This window comes from Gallus gallus, chromosome 3 (assembly GCF_016699485.2).
Source record: "Gallus gallus isolate bGalGal1 chromosome 3, bGalGal1.mat.broiler.GRCg7b, whole genome shotgun sequence".
Classification (NCBI taxonomy): Eukaryota; Metazoa; Chordata; class Aves; order Galliformes; family Phasianidae; genus Gallus; species Gallus gallus.
Window position 1 is genome coordinate 81,118,354 of NC_052534.1, and position 19,513 is coordinate 81,137,866.

The following is a 19,513-nucleotide window of genomic DNA, read 5'->3' on the forward strand; positions in this document are numbered from 1 at the left end:
GGCTTATAACAGGGGAGGAAACGAAGATTGGAAAAGGGATGGATGTAGGTGATTTAAGGAGGAACAAGAGGACTAAGGGGACAAAGCAGCTGGTCTAGCAAAAAGAAGTGGTCAAAACATTTGTCTGGCCATGCCTTGTATCTCATCAGTGCATTCTGTCCTGTCCTCTTCTTAAACACAACTTTAATTGCTGTGCTTTTTTTTTTTTTTTTTAATGCAAGAGACTGATCTATAGGCACATGTGTCTGGAGATGTAGCCACTAGTAATAGGAGCAGGCTTATGGATCAGAGGGCTCACGTTTAGGTGCCAGCTGGAGAGACAAGAGTGTGCAAATACAGTGATGGCACGCATGTCAGTGTGTGATCACTGATAACAATCAGACTTGGTCAGTCAGCAGCAGGTGAAGTCCCCTGCAAGCCAGGGAGATTGTCCCTGAGGTTGAGGAGCACCTGGAGGAGTTGATATTGGAGGGACCAGGAGGGCCAGGTCAACAGCTTGAGAGCCCATGAGGCTTGGGGGTGCACCAAAAGACCTGGTTTTGCACTGGGAGCACGTGGGTTGCATTTCTCCTTCTCTGTGCAGGACACAACTGAGAGGATGATTTAGCAGAGGGTTGTTAGAGTTAGTGTAGTATGGTTAGGTTGCTGTTGGGCTTGGTGATCTTTAAGGTCTTTTCCAACCTGAGCAATTCTATGACTCTATGGGTGCAGGACCACTTACTGAACAGACTGGGCATCCAAGGCCACCTTACTGGTGGGATCCACAGTGCATGCATGTATGCACGGAGCTCTCCGTATCAACAACTGGAGCGAAGCTTGCATGTCCAGATAGTGGGAATATCAATATTCAGTGCCAAATACTGGGCAGATTGTCTAAGCCCGGCTATGGCAGAGACCCAAACTGTGGGCATGTGTGTATATACACACATACATATGTATATATTTTTCCTATCAACCAGACCTTCATCCTGATCAGCCAGAGGTGAGATGAAGGTGCTGTCTGTGAGAGTACAGTATGCCTGCCTGTGCTAATCTGTGTAACTATCCGTGTGGATGTATGTAGCACATACGTGTACCTGTGTGTTTGTGTGACTACTGGGAACACGTATTTGGCTTTGCTACTGGTTGGGCCTGGGGCCTGGAGCCACATCAGCCTCTGCTTTGCCAGGCTGCTAGATTTAGCAACTCACTAACAGTCAGAGTAGTCTCAAATCTGCTAGAAGAACTAGATAACAGTACAGTCCAGAGAAATTGAAATGCAATGCTCCACTTGAATAATGGCTTCCAAGATGCCAACAGACTCCCAGCTGGGACCTACCTGAACAAGGAGGACATGGTTTGCCATTGCTCTCCTTGAAAACAAATCCCCTCATGGGTACATTTGTTCCTGGACCAAAGCATTCCTGTTTCTGAAAAGAAGCTGATTCTGCACCTCCTTCATATTTAAGACAAACCCAAGATATTTTGCATTAACCTCTTCTACAGCTAAGTACGTTGACTATTTTTTGTAGTAATTTTCATCAAGACAACTCTTCTGAAAGGAATGAAAAAGGGACAAAACTTTAAACTGCATTCCACTAAAGAAAAAGAAAAGAAAGGCAACTGGCAAGAAATTCCTTAATCCCAGTCCTTCCGTCCAGCTTGGTGCTTCCGCTGCCACGGGGACAAACATGAAACAAAGTCAGCAACACGACCATCTAAGCTGTGCCTATATGACAAACTAAACCTGCTCCTTCAAGGAGCATTGACTCTCATCCACATACATCCACCCCACCCCTTTCTTATTTATGTGGCTGATGAAAGATGCGATACCTTTTCCAGGTTGCAAAAGTACAAACCCTAGAGCAGAACTGCAGAAGAGTTACTTCTCCATTTGGTGGGAGCAGACCTCTGTGTTCTCCACTTTTTTCTTTGCATTCACATAAGTCTTCTATTCCCACTGAGTTACTATTTTCTATTAATTCAGCAGCTGGACAAAGTTTTCAAAGCCATGCACAGCATTTACCACCCTCAAGCAACCATGCACACAGAACTAACCATTTTCACTGTATTACATCACCTTGGGAATACTTTACTATCATATTATTGTGCATGGCTTAATATAACTTAATATTTTAACTATTTCAGATAATGTGACCTCAAATTTTCTCACAATACTGAAATTGCTACAGCTTTTATGTTAATTAATTAACATAGGGTTTTTTTTTTGCCGATTTTAATGGTGTTGCCTTTCAGTACCACCACTTATCTCAGCATCACTAGCCAATTTTTTCTTGGTTTTACAGATTTTTTTTTTTTATATAGAGGTTGGAAAAGAATTGCCATATTGTGGCTAATAAAACCTATAGCTATTAGCATGCAGACATGCTTGACAGTTTTAATGGCAAAAAATGTATTTTGATAATTTTTTTTATTAGTAGCGTATAATTTAAATGAGTAGTACGACCACTGCAGGGTTCACTTTTCACATGTACCAACAGAATCATTTTGTAATTTCCACTCAGTTACATCTTTTTATAATTCCTAGGATGATATGGGTTCACATCTATTTTTCACTCAACCGTTCACCCACTGTATGGGTTACATACATTCTACACAGAATTGCTGTCCTGGCAGAGATGTCTCCCATAGGCAGCTGAATGTTACCTCTGAGATAATTAAAAAAAAGGAAAACTCCATGTGAGTATTGCATTATCATAGAATCATAAAATGGTTTGGGACCTTTAAGATCATCTAGTTCCAATCCCCCCCCCTATAGACAGGGACATCTCCCTCTATACAAGGTTGCTCAAAGCCCCATCCAATGTGGCCTTGAAACGCTTCCAAAGACGAAGCATTCACAACCTCTCTGGACAACCTGTTCTAGTGTCTCACCACCCTCACAGTAAAGAATTTCTCTGTGATTTCTTCCTAATACCTAGTCTAAATCTACCCTCTTCCAGTTTAAAACCATTTCCACTCGTTCTGTCACTCCATGCCCTTATAAAAAGTCCCTCCCCAGCCTTCCTGTAGGCCCTCTTTCAGGTACTGGAAGGCCACCATAAGGTCTCCCTGCAGCCTTCTCTTCTCCAGGCTGAAAAGCCTCCGATCTCTCAGCCTGTCCTTGTAGGGAAGGTGCTCCAGCCCTCTGACCATCTTTGTGGCCCTCCTCTAGACCTGCTCCAACAATTCCATGTCCTTCTTGTGTTGGAGGCCCCAGAATTGGGCACAATACTCCAGGTGAGGTCACACAAGAGCAGAGCAGAGGGACAAACCAAGTCCCTCGACCTACTGGTCACACTTCTCTTGATGCAACCCAGGATATGGTTGGCCTTCTGAGCTGCAAATGCACATTGCCAGCTCATGCTGGATCTTTCATCAACCAACACTCCCAAATCCTTCTCCTCAGGGCTGTTCTCAAGCTGTTCTCCACCCAATCTGTACCTGTGCTTGAGACAGCCCTGACCCAGATGCAGGACTTTGCACTCGTCTGTCTTTTAAAATACATGCTGTGATTCTGAAAGTCACCATGGCAAACCTGCTACTGACTTCTAGGGACCTTTTCTTCCCCAAAAGAACATCAGGACTAGCCTTCTTACAGGTGGGAAAATGTAATGACCCCCTTGATCGAGAACTTCATTGCATTCAAAGACAAAATATTTATTTGATATCTGAACTCCAGTAAACATTGATTTAAAACATATTGTTCCTTTGACAGTGGCAAGTAGAAGGCGGTCTAGATGAATGGAAAGCAGTATGTCCCTGCTGCTGTCAGTGTGCTAAAGGAAAACTCCCATTCAGTATGTACAATCTATTCAAATTATAACTTGGGTTAAATCAAGTGACTCACATCCTGCTAATGATGCTTGTGGGCAGCACACTTAATTACTTCAATCTGGTATTCAATGGTTTAACAAGGATGGATAGCATCTGACCCTGAACAGCACAGTTCTTTCCACGTGTTTATGCTACTGTTGAAGCCACAGTTTTTCCTGCCATCCCTCCATCCTCTTCACTTGAGAAGCAGCCCAGGCAATCCTTGACTCTCAGCAACCCCACTGACCTTCCAGGTTTTTACAACCAGGAGACCAAGGCAAAACACACAAGCTCTCCCACTGCACAGCATCATAGAGACCAAGGAACAGCTAAACTTGCCTGGTACATGAGTCTCCTGGAGAGGAATTGCACAGTGCTGCAGAGTACCTGGTGCATAGGTATACTACTTGACTTACTGATGTAAGTATTTCCAGCATTTACCCAAAGAACTCCACACCCAAATAATCCTATTAAGGAGAGACATCATTTCAGCTAGAGGAAACCTGTGTCCTTCTAACTCATGAAAGAGAGTTACTGTTAATTGGGAAAAGAATTTAAGGGACTTTATTTCACTGGAAAAGAAGGCTGGATGCAGAATAAACTAGCAACAATACAGATGGTATCAAGCTACCTCCTGAAATTTTTATCAGTTGTATACTGAAAGTAGAAGTACTGAAAGTAAGATTAGAGAAGTAATGCTCCTCTAATTCCCATCCCTCTGCATGGTAATGTGTGAATAAAGCCCTGTTAAACCTTAGTTTTGTACAACCACAACCTATGACATCATGTCATCAGGAAAAAAAAACCAAAACAACACCTTTGTCACTACTGAAAATCAATTATTAACAGAAGAACAGTTTTATTTACAAGTATGCAAGTAGTATGCACACAGTTAAGTATTGCTAGACTAGCTTTAATCTATCCAACATAGCTAAATATAGCACTGGCTATAGCAGTGGCTTCAGTGTGCTGTGAAGCACTGAGAACAGAAGTTATATTCATAGAGAATCATACCATAGTCCATTCCTCTGGGTTTCTACTTCCATCTTTACCCACACTAATACACACACACTAACACATGCACTGCAGGCACTTTGCAGCTCTCTAATCAGAACAGTGCCTGCTTGCCCCATCAATTGATAACGAGTATCATTCAGAACACAGATATCTCAAGGTACTTCCCATACTTCAACTAGACCTTATTATTAAACCTGCTTTCCATATGCTGGAGCCCAGAGTGAGGTACGACGATGCTGCACAGTCAGAGGCAGAAAGCTCACAACAATTTTTCTCATATCCAGGAAGTAAAATTAAAGAATGTTAAGCCATGGAAAATGCTGTTTTGGACATAATTATGATAACTAGAGTAAAAGCCCAGCTACAGACAGAGGTGGTTTCCACGAGTTATTTCCAGCACATCAATTCATAGTATGTTCCCTGAGCAAACATGGCTCTGGCAACTGCTTCCACATCAGTCACAGTCACTGCTAGCAGCAGAGCAGACAGGACAGTGCTAGAAATAGTGGGTTTCACACATTCCCAAGCCTCGAAGACCAAACAGCAGGTCTGAGCGTGGTATAGCTGTGCTGCAGATGAGAAGCAGCTGGGGAGGAGGGAGATTCAAACCACAGCCACTTCTCCACTGTGTGACTCAGAAAGCATTCCCTTCCCAAAGCACTGTTAGGGAGCTGCCTGGCTTCCTTGATCAAGTCCAGAGCGTCATCTTGCTCCCAGGCAGTGAAAATTTATAGAAGAGGCACTGGGGCATTAGGTAATCTCTTGGTTTATGTAATTATTTTCATGGGAACTGAGCAGCCTGGGCAGATCTGAAAATCTCTGGTGTTGTAGTGAGTCTGTCTCACTGTCATGCATGCTCTTCCCATGTTCTCAGAGCTTCTGAACTGAGCCCTGGAAGCTCCACTTAGCTGCACCCAAAGGCGGCTACAGCCACTCTCAAGCAGGAGCAGCAGGCCAAATATTCCCTTTATGTCACTGTTGAATTGCTGAAATTCACCATATTTTTCCATCTGCTTGATGAATTAATGGAGCAGCAGCCTCATGTTTTATAAGTAGCTAGCCAGAGTCCAGCAGCTAGCACACAGCAAAGCTCCTGTGAATCCTCTGCCACCTGAACAAAACGTGTAACACTTCCATGTGACTTACACGTGACATCAGCTGAGTCCTCCCTACATCTAACCCAGGGGAAGTTGTCTCCCTCCTGCAGAACCTCCCTACAGCATTGCACTGAAGAAATACATGGAAATCCTGCAGAAACAAACTCATATTCTCCAACCTCCTTTCTCACAGACTCATTGGTATTCAGGACAATCCAGAAAAAGAGGAAGAAAAGGCAGTGGGGTAGTGCAGTGTCACCAGCACAAAGGGCAGTGGGAAATTAAATCATCTTTTTAAATGAACATTGCTACTGTACCATTTTTAGCAGTCTATCTTTTTTAAGCAAACAAACAGTTGGAAAGCAAGGGAACAACACAAAGCTGCATCAGAGGTTCAGACTGGACTTTAGGAAAGATTTCTTTACCATGAGGGTAGTCAAAAACTGAAACAGGCTTCCCAGAGAGGTGGTTGCTGCTCCATGCCTGTCAATGTTCAAGAGGAATTTGGGCAATGCCTTCAGCAATATGCTGTAATTTTTGGTTAGCCCTGAAGTGGTCAGGCGGATGAACTCAGTGGTCTTCGAAGGTCCCTTCCAACTGAACTAGAAGTTATGCTACCTGTTATTAAGCTGACAACAACACTAGGACCAGATGTAAATGTTACCTCAAAGTGATTTTTCAAAATGAAAAGATATGTGTGTCTGTGTGTGTCTGTTTCCAGTGGTTCATCACAAATAATTCCAGCATTACACAACTTTTCCCTTGTATCACAAAGCCTGTGGCCCAAGTCCACATGCCCTGCAGGGCATGCCCACAGACCTCCCAGTCTTCTCTCTGCCAAACAGCCAGGCCTCATCTACATCTATGCAGATATAAATACTCTTGTTTCAGCTTCCACTCCCAAAAAAGGATCGAGGTTCCAGAAAAATGACTTTATGACTTGGCATAATCAACCAGAACTCATGCCAACGTAAATCAGCACAATAGCACTTAGCAGCTAACTTAAATTCAGGTCTTAATGCTAAGTTCTAGCCTATTTATAGCAGGCAATGCTGCAAACAGACCTTCTCACTTAATCTTTCCTATCTATGTCCTCATTTCTTCTCAGTCCTCTTAGAGAATGTAAGGATATAGCTGGAATCACTTCACACTGAAGTGATGTGGTAGCTTTCTTCTGGCAGCGGTGTTCACGTATCTACATTTAGGAAATGCTTACAGAAAAGTACCTTCTTTACAGTGGCAAATGGAATTCTTTCACCTGATTGGTCTATTTCAAAAAAAAATACTTCTAACATCAGATAAATAAAAAGCATTGTTCTTCGATGCCCTTCCAGTTTTTCCCTTGCTATCCAAAATATACACTATTTTTGTGATTTCCAAAAACAGAAAGAAGGAAGTTGTCTCACAGAAGTATAAATTCCAAGAGCTAAACTGTCCAAAGAGTGATCTTTTTTTCCTCATGAAAGAAGGCCTACAGATCTGTGGAGTTTACATACTTTAAATATGATATGTTTCTCACCTATTATCATAAATTAGCACCAGAATTAGCACTTCCTAGTCGTGCTAGCAGCCTGAAATACACCATGTGAGCCACTGCTGTTCAACTATGGCTAAATTTGGGCCAGGTGTTAGTTAGAGGTACAGTACAGTGATCAAATACACACAGTAGATTTCTAGTGGACATCAGGACTCAGGCTGCCATCCAAAGCCCAATGAAGACAAGAAACTTGCAGTAAATGGGGAGTAAAGGGGTATGTACTTGCTCCATAAAGTATCCTGCTTGCCAGCACCACATGCCATTTCCTTCACAGCCACCCATTACTCCCCACTGCCCATTTCTACGGGCTCCCTTTCAGCCTTTTTTGCAATTCTGGAGGCTGAAAGCGCTAAAAAATTATAAATGGAATGAGGCAGGACAGCAGTTCTGCCTACAGATAAAAGCAGAAAAGGACAGAAAAAACAATGTGAATGAGACCAGAATTCCTCATCTGAGGTTCATCACAAGATGGAGCACCGCAGCTCTGGAGGACAGAAGAAAGCAATGTGCACAGATGTGTCTGTGATTAAAGCCCATCGCCTCCCTGCTTCTCCTACTTATCATTCAGCCCTGTACCCACTCCTGAGGACACCAATGTGTCCCTGTCTCACAGACAGACATATGGACCACTGGTGGTGTTGGGTATCTCTGCCCTTGTGCTACAGTACCCACCAGCCCCTTCCACAAGCCAACATCGGGTTTTCTGCTCTCCCCACAGCATTATTCACCAACTTTTTGGGGGCAGACACATAGGCATTTCTCCTTTCATTTCAGAGCTGGGGCCTCGTTCATATATCTAATTATCTGCTCAGTTTTCCAAAGTACAACAACCAATTTTGTAGATGACATTGTTACCACTTTGAGCCAAGTGGTCAGAGAGAGGCCAGTAGCAAGAACACAGTACACAAAACCCTCTGTGGTTTATGTGAAACACTGCATGCTGGGTAGGAAAAGGGAACGGCTTCATATTTTTTAAACGAAATCATCCCTTTAGCCAAAGAACTTCTTGCAGCCACCCAGCAGCTACCAGCCCAGACTGAAACTCAAGCACAGACTGTTTCCAAATTTTTCTTGAGACCATCCATAGGTTTTTTGTCGTGCATGCTCCACATCTGAGCTTATTACTGCCTACTACAGCCAACAACATTATCCTCAGCAATTAGAACTCTACAGTTGTTGGGAAGACTAGTCTGGAATATTACAAAGCAATCCTTCTTGATGTCAGATCCAGTCTTCAAAACCATGCAGACAAGTCAAAGGAATCTCAGACTTAAGCCTTTTCACAACGAAATGGGAAATTAATTTAATTAACTGACTTTTCCCGTGGTGACTGCACACATATGCAAACTCATGGGCATGCCCTGCTTTCTAGGCACTGCTGGCCATCATTACTTCACGGAAATTGCAATGGATCATAAACACAAAGCCTCTATTACTGCAAGTTAGAGCAGCTGCAGTTTTTATTCTGATTTAAAACACAGGGAAATCATACCAGCACAAAATGTGGCTAAGCCTGTCTACACTAGATGCTTGGTGGTATTACTACCACCCCCATGCCATTAATTGCTGCAGCTGGAGTAAAATTTCAAAGTCACTCCTTCACTGAAAATAAAACACTCGAGTACTATTTAAGTTTCCTCTAAGAGGCAGTGAATGAAGAGGGTTTGTTTTTAAAATGATTTTCTTCCATTTTCTGGAAGGCACTCAGAGTCTGCGATGACAAATCCACATAATTTTTCTGAAACCACAAAATTGTTTAGATATATAAAAATAACACCAGAGCTTTCCCTCATCGGTAAGTAAGGGCAATACAATTCCTTAACCACTCAAACTCCCGGGCCTCCCAGCTATACCTCCAGGGAACTGGAGAAGTGGAGGATAAGGTATCAGTCACTCTGACAATATTTTCTATGCAGATACTTATTGGGACAGCAATGAAACTAGATGGACCAGCAGAATTGCTTGCCACATGCTATTCAACCTCTGCACACGGGTTCTCATCTCTGCCTTCACAAACAAGTATCCAAGGACAGCAGGGCATGGTGCCAGCGCAGATAAAGAGTCATTAACAGAGAAGCCACCTGTTTATGACTGGAGACTCAAGAATTTCTCAGCTCTTTCCTACCTCTGCAGGTACTTCTCTACTCCTCAGCGCTTCAGCTTGGATTTCTTTCTAATTAGGACATCATTCCAGACCCATTTTGAGACCCACCCTCAGCTCCCACCCCTTTCTCTTTAAAGCTAACTTTCATCTTCCTGAGGATTAGTAACCATGTCTATCGGACACTTGTCCTGACAATTCACTCCAATTCCTCCAATATCTCCTTACATGTTTTCCAGAATGTGAAAGAGACTCCAAAAGTCTATTTAGCCCATGGTTCTGTCTCTGGCAATGGCCAAGAACAGACATCCGAGCAATGCAAAGCACAAGAACACAATGACCCTTCCTCGGGTACTCTGTCAGCCTATGTAATGTGAGGCTCAGAGCTCGAAAAGTCATGTCTTCATGCAAGCAGAGCTGTTGACAGACTTTTCAATCTTGCACTTTTTCAATCTTTCAGCCCCCCTCTCCTCATTCATGCTTTCAAAAATCCACTAGCAGTTTTTAAATTTCCACCCATTCATTAAATACGCCAAAAATAATTTTATCCAACCTAAATCCCTACTTTACCAAGCATTCTTCAACCCGTTCTTCTCTTGTTGCCTTACTTCCTTTAGCACTGCAGCTAGTTGTGTTACAGATTGTATAATAACTGATCCTCTTAGTGAAGACTAAGCACTCATCTGCCTCTCAGCATCACTGAAGAAGACCATTCTAGCAAGCCACACCCTTTGGTAGTCTTCCTTCTACTAACACAGTATTTAAAATCCTATCCTGTACATTCTTTCCTATTCACGGTTTGGCCTTTCCAATTTTGTCCCTTCGTAGCCATGCTACTCTTTTATGTTCAACCTTTGTAATCTGATCTCATTTTCCATTTCCACACCCTTATTTTCTTTTTCTTTTTTTAAATCAGTAGAAAGACTGTGTTTAGTTACTCTGTTTCTTACTCTTCTGCTGTGTTTGAGTGATGTGCACTTACAGCTTTAATGTTAATCTCTCAAGAGATTTCTCCCATTGTTTCCCTCCTTATTTCTGATAACACCTCTCTCCCCAGTTTCCACTGTTTAGTGGCATTTCTTTTTTCTTTCCAAAATTTGCAGTCTTTATTTCATTTTTTCCCTCCCTCCTCCCTTTCCTAAAAGCTGTAAGATCCTTCTATTCACACAAGCAGCGGGCAATCCCATTCAGACAAGTTGCCATTCACTTCTCTGTAAGATACAACCCCCTGCAACCAATACTGTTAAGAACAAGTTATAGAATCATAGAATCACCAAGGTTTGAAAAGACCTTCAAGATCATCTAGTCCAACTGTCCACCCACCACCAATATTTCTCTCTAAATCGTGACCTTCATGCCACATCTGAATTTCTTGAATACCTGCAGAGACAGTGTCTTAACCACCTCCTTGGGCAGCCCATTCCAGCACCTGACCACTCTTCTGGAGAAGAAGTTTTTCCTAATATCCAAGCTGAACCTCCCCTGGTGAAACTTGAGGCCATTCCCTCATCCTATTGCTAGTTATGTGGGAGAAGAGGCCAACTCTCACCTCACCACAACCTCCCTTCAGGTAGTTGTAGAGAGCTAAAAGGTCTCCCCTGAGTTTCCTCTTGTCCAGACTAAATAATCCCAGTTCCCTCAGCTGCTCCTCATAGGACTTGTGATCCAGACCACTCACCAGCTTGGTTGCCATTCTCTGGACACACTCTAGGGTCTCGATGTCTTTCCTGTAGTGAGGGACCCAAAACTGAATGCAGTACTCGAAGTGCAACCTCACCAGAGCTGAGTGCAGGGAGCATGATCACCTCTCAGTTCCTGCTGGTTACAGTATTTCTGATACAAATCAGGATGCCATTGGCCTGCTTGGCCACCTGGGCACACTGCTGGCTCATGCTCAGCTGAATATCAACCAACACACCCAGGTCCATTTGCTCCACATAGTCTTCCAGCCACTCTGCCCCAAGCCTGTAGCCTTCCATGAGGTTGTTGAGACCCAGCCTGTCCAGATCCCTCCATACAGCTTTCCTATCCTGATGACTGCTTCCTCCCAACTTGGTGTCATCTGCAAACTTACTGAAGGTGCACTCAATCCCCTTGTCCAGGTCATCAATGAAGATATTAAACAGGACAGGCCCCAATACCAATCCCTTAGAAACACCATTCATGACCAGTTGCCAGCTGGATTTAACTCCATTCATCTCCACCCTCTAGGCCCAGCTCTCCAGCTAGTTCTTTACCCAGCAAAGAGTGTACTGTCCAGGCCACGGGCTGCCACCTTCTCCAGGAGAATACTGTAGGAGACAGTGACAAAGTCTTTGTTAAAGACTAGGTAGACTACATTAACAGCCTTTCCCTCATTCACCTAGTGGGTCATTCAATCATAGAAGGAGATCAGTACTTGCCTTTATTCCACCCTTTCCCTGTTTCAAGCTCCTGTGAAGCAGCCTGTTGTGCTCATTTTGCCTTACACTACTCAGTTAGATGACGCTGAAGGATGTGATGACCAGAATGGCATCATGCACACACTTTAAGCCAAAGAAGGATTCTCTTCCTTGAGCCTCAAACACCATACAGTCAATAAGATAAAGCTCAAGTATTGGATGGGATTGATGTTTTGATTTCTCTGCAGTTTACTTGATGGCACTATTATAAATAAACTAGAATGAATCATATAATCATTACAGTTGGAAAAGCCCTCTAAGGTCATCAAGTCCAAACATCAGCTTGTCACCATCATGCCCACTAACTCATGTCCCTCAGTGTCTCATCTTCACATTTCTTGAACACCTCCAGGAACAGTGACTCCACCTCCCTGGGCAGCCTGTTCCAACACATCACCACTCCCTCAGAGAAGAAATGTCAATTGGGTTCAGCAGCAGCCACAGAACCTTGTGTTTATTTCTTAGATGTGCTCCAACAATAGAAAAATCTGTAAAGGAGTACCCTCTTCTCAGCCACTAGCTCCCCTGCCTCTAGATTCAGCCCCATCATCTCCTTCAACCAAACCTTCCCTTTCTCTGATTTTACATCACTTATCTGCATGTGCCGAATACTGATAACTTGTATGTAATTGCTCTTCATGAAAAACAATTACACGTACATTTGGAGGTGGGGGTTACACGTGTGAAAACATGGTGCTCCTGCTCTATTCCTGCTTCACTTTTTAGGCCTTCATGCATAATTAGGAAGAGCCATCCCAGAAAAGCGTTAGCAAAATGATTTACGCTCCAGTCTCTTATTTTTAGGATATATGTTGCAGTCACTGAGGAATCAGTCATAAACATTCAGAAATAGGGCACAGAGACAAGGTTAACAAAAGGGACCAAGGCCATTCATTCTCATTTAGCTGTTACTTTGCAACTTATACTCCCTAGTGTACTTCGGTTTCACATACTAACATGGCCAGAACCATATTATTAAGTATGCAAAACGTGCCTCCTGGTAAAAGCAGATTTTCCATTGTCTATATGGATGATCGCTGCAAGTCTATACCTGACAGACATTCTCACAAAGTCTGTAATGTTTCGCAAACCCTGGCTGAGTATTTACCACGCTCTAATTCAGTTCCCTCTGCAAACAAGTAAGTTAACTGCACACTAGAAGAAATGCAGAAAAGCAGTGCAAATTAATTAACATTTACAAGCAAATGACAAGGAACCTGAAGATTTTAAATCAGATTCTTCAGTTCTCAAGAGTACTTCTCGCTCACCACGCCTTCAATACATTGCATTGTGTCTTAATTACCATCTTTAACCAAATCTTACTCTTGAGAATTAAAATTGTTCATGAAGTCAGGTAAACGATGCCACTCCATTATACATGAAAGCCTTTCTTTAATTAGTTTTCTCAACTTCTATGCTATTTATATTTTCCAAAATATTCCAGCACAATTATAAAAGCAGACTGTTCAGAAGCTGTCTCAGTTAAGGTGTAACTAACACTGCAACGTCTAAGTAGCAAACCTGGCAAGGCAACAATACCTGCCAATTCAAACTACATCTTTATTGATCAGTCAGAGGATTAATATGCATGGTGTGAACCACCCTTCCCTGTAATCACTGAAAATCATGTCATTCATGCATAACATTTAACTTGCTTTTCTGTTATTCTCATCATTTTTATTTGTTGACCCAGAAAACTCAACAGCTCAGATTGCATGTAAGCCCTTGTTTTCTTCTGCAGTCATTTTCAATCAGTGAGGATCTTTCTGATACTGCAACTCCATAGAAAATGTGTCAAGGCTCGGTATGGCACACAGAATCAGCTTAAATTACTGCTTTTGTGTTCTCCTTGAGCCTCCTGCAGATGATGGAAACATATTCTCTCCTAGTGACACACTGACAACTTCTGTTGCATTTGCTTATACAAAGTTAATCTGTAGCAGCAACACACTGCTTGCAGACATTCAGAGGGTTTGTTCTCATTACAATTAAGCTGAGTAACTTCTGTACCAAAACACTGACCTTCAAACAATCCCTCTTGCTACAATACATCTGGATTCTGCTACGTCAAGCCAAGCTCAAAACATCAGCACTCATTTAAATGGATGTGCACACGCACTCTCAATCCAACGTTTATAAACTTGCCATGTTAAAAACTTGTTAATGAACGTAATTCACAATTGTGTAATATTGTGAATACATTATAACTGCTAATTTCCATTCCCGCTGTTACATGAAAAGCAGGCAAGAGATGTGAACCAAGACCCACTCCTACAGTCTTTCTCTAGTGGTCAGGTTTCCAAAAATTACTCAGAAATCAAAACTCCACTTCCTGTAATAACATTAAACCAGTGAATGTTCAATCAAGCATTAGAGGGCAAGTGCTCTATTTCTTATATAAAGCTGGAGTTATGTTACATGAAGAGAGAATAGCTGTGCCTCTAATTCAACAAGATCCTTTCATGGATCTGACTCAAAAATCCAAAGACAAGCACACATTACCATGCTGAGCTGCTGCTAGAGGACTAGAGCACATCCTTAACTTCAAGCAACTGCAGATGCATTTTGTCAGATAGGGACACAAAAGGTCTTGCCTTTACGTAATCAGCTGAGCTCTGTCTGCAAGATTAAGCCAACAAAAAGGTGTCCACAGCCTGTCCTCCAGCCCTAGCCTCTAATGGCAGCTCTGCACCAGCTCAGTTCTACCAGCACAGATGCTTGCACACCAAATCAGAGGACTTGTCTGCCTAAATTCAGCAAAATAAAATTGATTCTGTCAGATCAGTTTTCCAAGGCAATAACCCTCCCAGTCTTGCTAACAGCATGCAAGAAAAAATACAGAGCACAGTGCTGCCAGCTTAGGCAACGTGAATGTTGTGCCCTGCCCAAGGCAGGGAATCGGTCCCAGCTTTTGGGTATCTAGCACAGTCAACAACTGCAGGTACACCCTGCCTCCCTTCATACTTATTTAGCACAGATACGGGGGAGTAACACCAAACTCATGCGCACCGCAGGAACAGTAGCACCACTGTGTAACCTAATGGGCACAAATGACAGATAAAGCAGTATTTTCTGGCCACTAATATATGCACCGGTGATGTCATTTAAAGAAGATTTTGTGTGTCTGGAGATGTTGGGATTTTTTTCTTCAGCTGCAGCAGCTGGCCTAATAAAACCTCCACAGGCTGTGATTCAGCTAAATTCTAAGACCAGCACAGCTACAGCACCATTGCTATGCATCTTACCTCAAAGTCACTTTGTCCTCCAGAAAACAAGGTAAAGCTTTAAAGCCTTCATCTGACGAACTGTTTTCCCTCTGAGTAATTCTATTCCTGCACCATCTGAGGAAACGCCCCTAACATCACAGCCTCTGTTATAAGGCAGTTCCTTGTTCTTGGCTTACATATTTGCTCAGAGAAAAAAAATGACTAACAAATTGTATTACTTCACTTTAAAGAATGGATGGCCACAGAGTTGTTTGTTGTTTTTTTTTCTTCTTGTTTTATTTTCTTGTTTGTTTGCTTTACATATACATCATGCTTAATAGGAATTTCACTTCAGGTAATGCACTACAGCATTCTTTTTCCTCAGACTAACTGTTCCTGTCCTCACTCCTCCTTTATGTCAAGCCTAATAGGCTTGGATGGTGCTTTTCACTAAATAGTTAAGTATAGGATACAGTATACTATGATGAATTAAGCACCATAAGCATGACTGCAAGCCTGTTTTACTTCCATGCAGACTTCAGGTGCTAGCAAATTGGTCCGCCTAAAGTAATAGCCTCAGGCATACATCATAGCTATTAGTATTAGATTTCAGGACTATCAGATTAGTTGTATAAATCTGATTCGAATTGGGAATTAACACTTTTTGTTTGTTTGTTTTTTAATTAGGCACAGCACAACAGGAACATTGTTTCAGCTGCATACTTTTATACTGGATGCTGGAGAACGTACCTGACAACACCATAAAATTAGAATGGATAAACAACATCCAAGCCCAAGTAAGACCTGAGAGCGTGTGACTCCACAAAACATTTGTTTTTATAGAAAAGTTGAAGTGACAAAAAAGGGTTTTGATAGCAGACACATTTCTGCATCACGTGGGCATGATATTTTTGATCCAATCAAAAGCACTCTGTCACACTCACAGCCTATCTTCTACACGTATTGTGAAGAGAAGCAGTCTCTCTTTGAAATGAAGGTATGAGGTTTACAGTTAAGTCGCCCATATTAATGATAGTCAGCAACAAGTTCATTACAGCAGGGTGGATTTTTCTAGGACCTCATGCTGCCCTGTGACTCTACTTTAGACAAATAAAAAGCCAGAGTTAGTATGAAGCGATATAAATAACACTCAAAGAGCACACTGAAAGCTGGCTGATCTTCCTTCCCATGGGGGCAGTTCTCAGAGAGCACATTCTTACATTCCTGCTCACAGCTGGCATTTACAAGGAGCACAGACCAGGATGTCAATTCTCCAACTACTCGTACATGTCACCATGTCCCCTACCACTCCTCGGAGGCACAAATTAAACCAGGTTGCTCCAGAGTTGATTTAGTCAGTCCCCAGGCTGTCCCACCGTTCAGGTTTTGACTCTTAAGAACTTCTCTTTCCACAAACACACTGAGCTTCTGCGTGGCAGCACTTGGGGAGGGTTGGGCTGGAGATCAGGAGAAGGTTCTTTACCAAAGGGCAGTGGGCATGTAACAGGCTCTCAGAGCATTGGGCATGGCCTTGAGCTGCTGGAGTTCCAGAAGCATTTGTACAACATTCTCAGATTGTAGGGTTTGAATTTTGGGTGGTCCTGTGTGAAGCCAGGGGCTGGACTCAGTGATCCTTGTGGAGCCATTCCAAATCAGGATATTCTGTGATTCTACAATGAAGATCTTCACTTTCTTAGAAGTCAAGCTCTCCCTTTCTCAGAGTACTTGCAGATGCCAGGCACAAATGCTTTATCAACCCATTTGTTCCACACTTGCTATTCTCACACTTTGCACCTTTGCAGTAAGCCTACCAACAAGGATCTCTTCTTTGGTGACCCCATGACAACAACCTGAGCACTTTCAGGCATCTTGAAGATGCCACATCACATAGTACCTCACTGACATCTGATTGCTTTCCGAGTTTACAGCGAATAAAACAAAAAATCACTCATTACCCAGCCTGGTTGCCCACCTGCACACTGAATCACCACACAAGACTACCGCCCCATAGCAGCCCCCAGTTGCTAACACCAGGTTTGTATTTCAGTACTCTTCAGCAGCTGTGGCAACGTCAGAGAAACAGAACGCCGTGGGAGAAGGCAGGCGTAAGGCCCCTACCTCTCTCGAAGACCAGCTCCCTGCTGAGCACTGTCTGGTTGTCCCTGAGCAGCGCTCCCCGCACGGCGACCTGCGCGGGGCTGCCGGGCAGTAGGGCCACCCCGACGGTGACGCTCGCTCCGGGTCTGATGTTCCAGGGGGCCGCCACCAGGAACGTAGGTCTGCAAAAAGACAGAGCAGGAGAGATGCGTTAGCCCAGACGGCGGCGCGCATCCAAGCAGCGGCGCGCGCTCCGAGCTGTCTTCTTGCAGACCCCGGGATGGGGGCGACGCTCCCCGGGCAGCCCCGCCACCCGCCCCAGCCCCACGTACCCAGCCTCGGCGGAGCCGCACGCGAGGAAGAGGAGGAGAAGGTGAACAGCGGCGCGGCTCCGCGCCATGGCTCTGCGCGCTACGCGTCCGCTGCGCTGAGCCAGGCCGTCCCGGGAGGGGAGGAGAAGGAGAGGCCCCGCCGTGAGTCACGCCGCGACGGCTGCCGCCCGAGCGCCCCGCGGGGCGTTCCCGAGGCCGGCCCGGAGGAGAGGCGGGGGCAGGCGGGCGGCTGAGGGCAGCCCGCAGGGTCGCCGCTACGCGCCGAGCTCCGGTCGCGCCTGAGCGCGGCGGCGGCGGCTCAGAGGCTGCGATCCCCGCAGCTCCCGAACGTGAAGCGATTGGCAACGACGCTCTGGGCGGGTTGGCCTCGGTGCCCGGTGTCTGAAAAATAAGGTCATGTCGGCGTGCGCTTGTGGACCCACCCCCACGCTTCTTGAAGTCTTGGCAGCCAGGGTGCTGCTCGTAGCCGCGTGGGCTAGGCACAGTTAGCCGTGCTTTGATTCATCTGAACCCTTCCATCCCCGCACAACGCCCTGTGAAGCTCCTGAAGTCAGAAGTGCCAAGCTGGCGTGCCCTGCACCGCGTTGTGCAGACACAAGCACAGCCGGAGCCCAGAAGGGAAACCCCCCCTCGCTGCTCTGTTCTTATGAAAAACAGATACAAACAGCACATGAAATGAAACATCGCACAGGCCAGCAGGATGTCAGCCAGCTGCAGCACCTCTTACATCTTTTAAATGCGATTTCATACACCTTCACACCCCCTGGTGATTCTTGAACGTGTCTCTGCAGTGGCAGGAGCAGGGAGCTTGCTGTCAGACTGACTGGTACCAGGAAGGCTGCTCCTGGCAGCTCCTCACTTGCAGGGGCACATGCCATGGCAAAGGCTTGCTGCTGCATGCAAGCCCTTCACTTGCTGCTTGTGGAAGTGATGCAGGGAAGATGAGCACTCCCTGACACTCCATTGAAGACAGTTGGAAGACGGGCTAACAAGAGCACTGTAGCCCAAGCACCCCGGGCTTGGTGTCAGGCTTCTGCTAGTTCAAGTTTCTACAGTCACTGTTGCTGAGGCCAGCATTGCTCAACCATGCCTGTCAGCACCAGTTAAGCTCACTCTCAGCCTCCAAAAGAGAGCAGCCACCTGCAGCCCTCCTGCTGGGTACAGCCCTCAGACCACACTGACCCTCACACCACACCAGAAAATCTGAAGGAGAGCACTCCCCGGCCAGGGCATAACCATGCCAAGGACAGCTCGAGGGCAGAGACAATGAACTTGCAGTCCCAAGAACATTTGCTGGCACCGTTTGATTCATTAGTATGGATGTATCCTGAAAGCTCGTTAGTGAAAGTGCTTGCAAATGTCACAGATTCTGCCCGGTTCACAACAGTGTTTGTGGACCTGTATCTTCCTTTCTTCTTTCTTTTCTCCCAACAGCTTATTATTTAAGAGATATTTCTGTATACGTATTGATCTCTTCTTCTACAGGAAGAAAGAAACCCTACAGCAGAAAGAGCAGAAAAGTAATATTAATTACTAAGTTATAATATCAATCCAATTTCACCCGGCCTGAGTAGAATTAACACTGATAAGAAACAGATAAACAGAAATGAAGTGTTTGATCCCATCCCACAGCAACATTCAAGCTCCATTTCTTAAAGACATTGCACTCCGTTAATCTGCTCAGTACCATTTATGGCTGTGTACAGTAGGCTCTCGTTATGCAGTTACATGTCACTAATTGGTTTGATCCAGCTCAGACAGCTAACTCAAATGAAAACAAGCAGAACTTCAGCGTGTGCTAAACTGCTCAAATGTAAACAGAGGAATGCCCAGAATTGAAAAGCTTTTGTGTACCCACCAGCTTCTGGAGTACTCAGCTGAAAAAAAGAA

At 44.3% G+C, this 19,513-nt stretch overlaps 1 protein-coding gene across 1 annotated transcript in view; it reads right to left on the reverse strand.

Annotated features, from left to right (window-relative positions):
* Nucleotides 1–17,725, reverse strand: part of CD109 (CD109 molecule) — a 79,505-nt gene extending 61,780 nt beyond the window's left edge. The window contains exons 1-2 of the mRNA XM_419879.8: nt 17,624–17,725; nt 17,313–17,473 (exon numbers count right to left, since the gene is read on the reverse strand). Of these exons, the coding sequence (XP_419879.5) occupies nt 17,313–17,473; nt 17,624–17,691 (229 nt within the window). The 5' untranslated portion in view covers nt 17,692–17,725. The remainder of the gene's footprint in view (nt 1–17,312; nt 17,474–17,623) is intronic.
* Nucleotides 17,726–19,513: the final 1,788 nt, after the last annotated feature.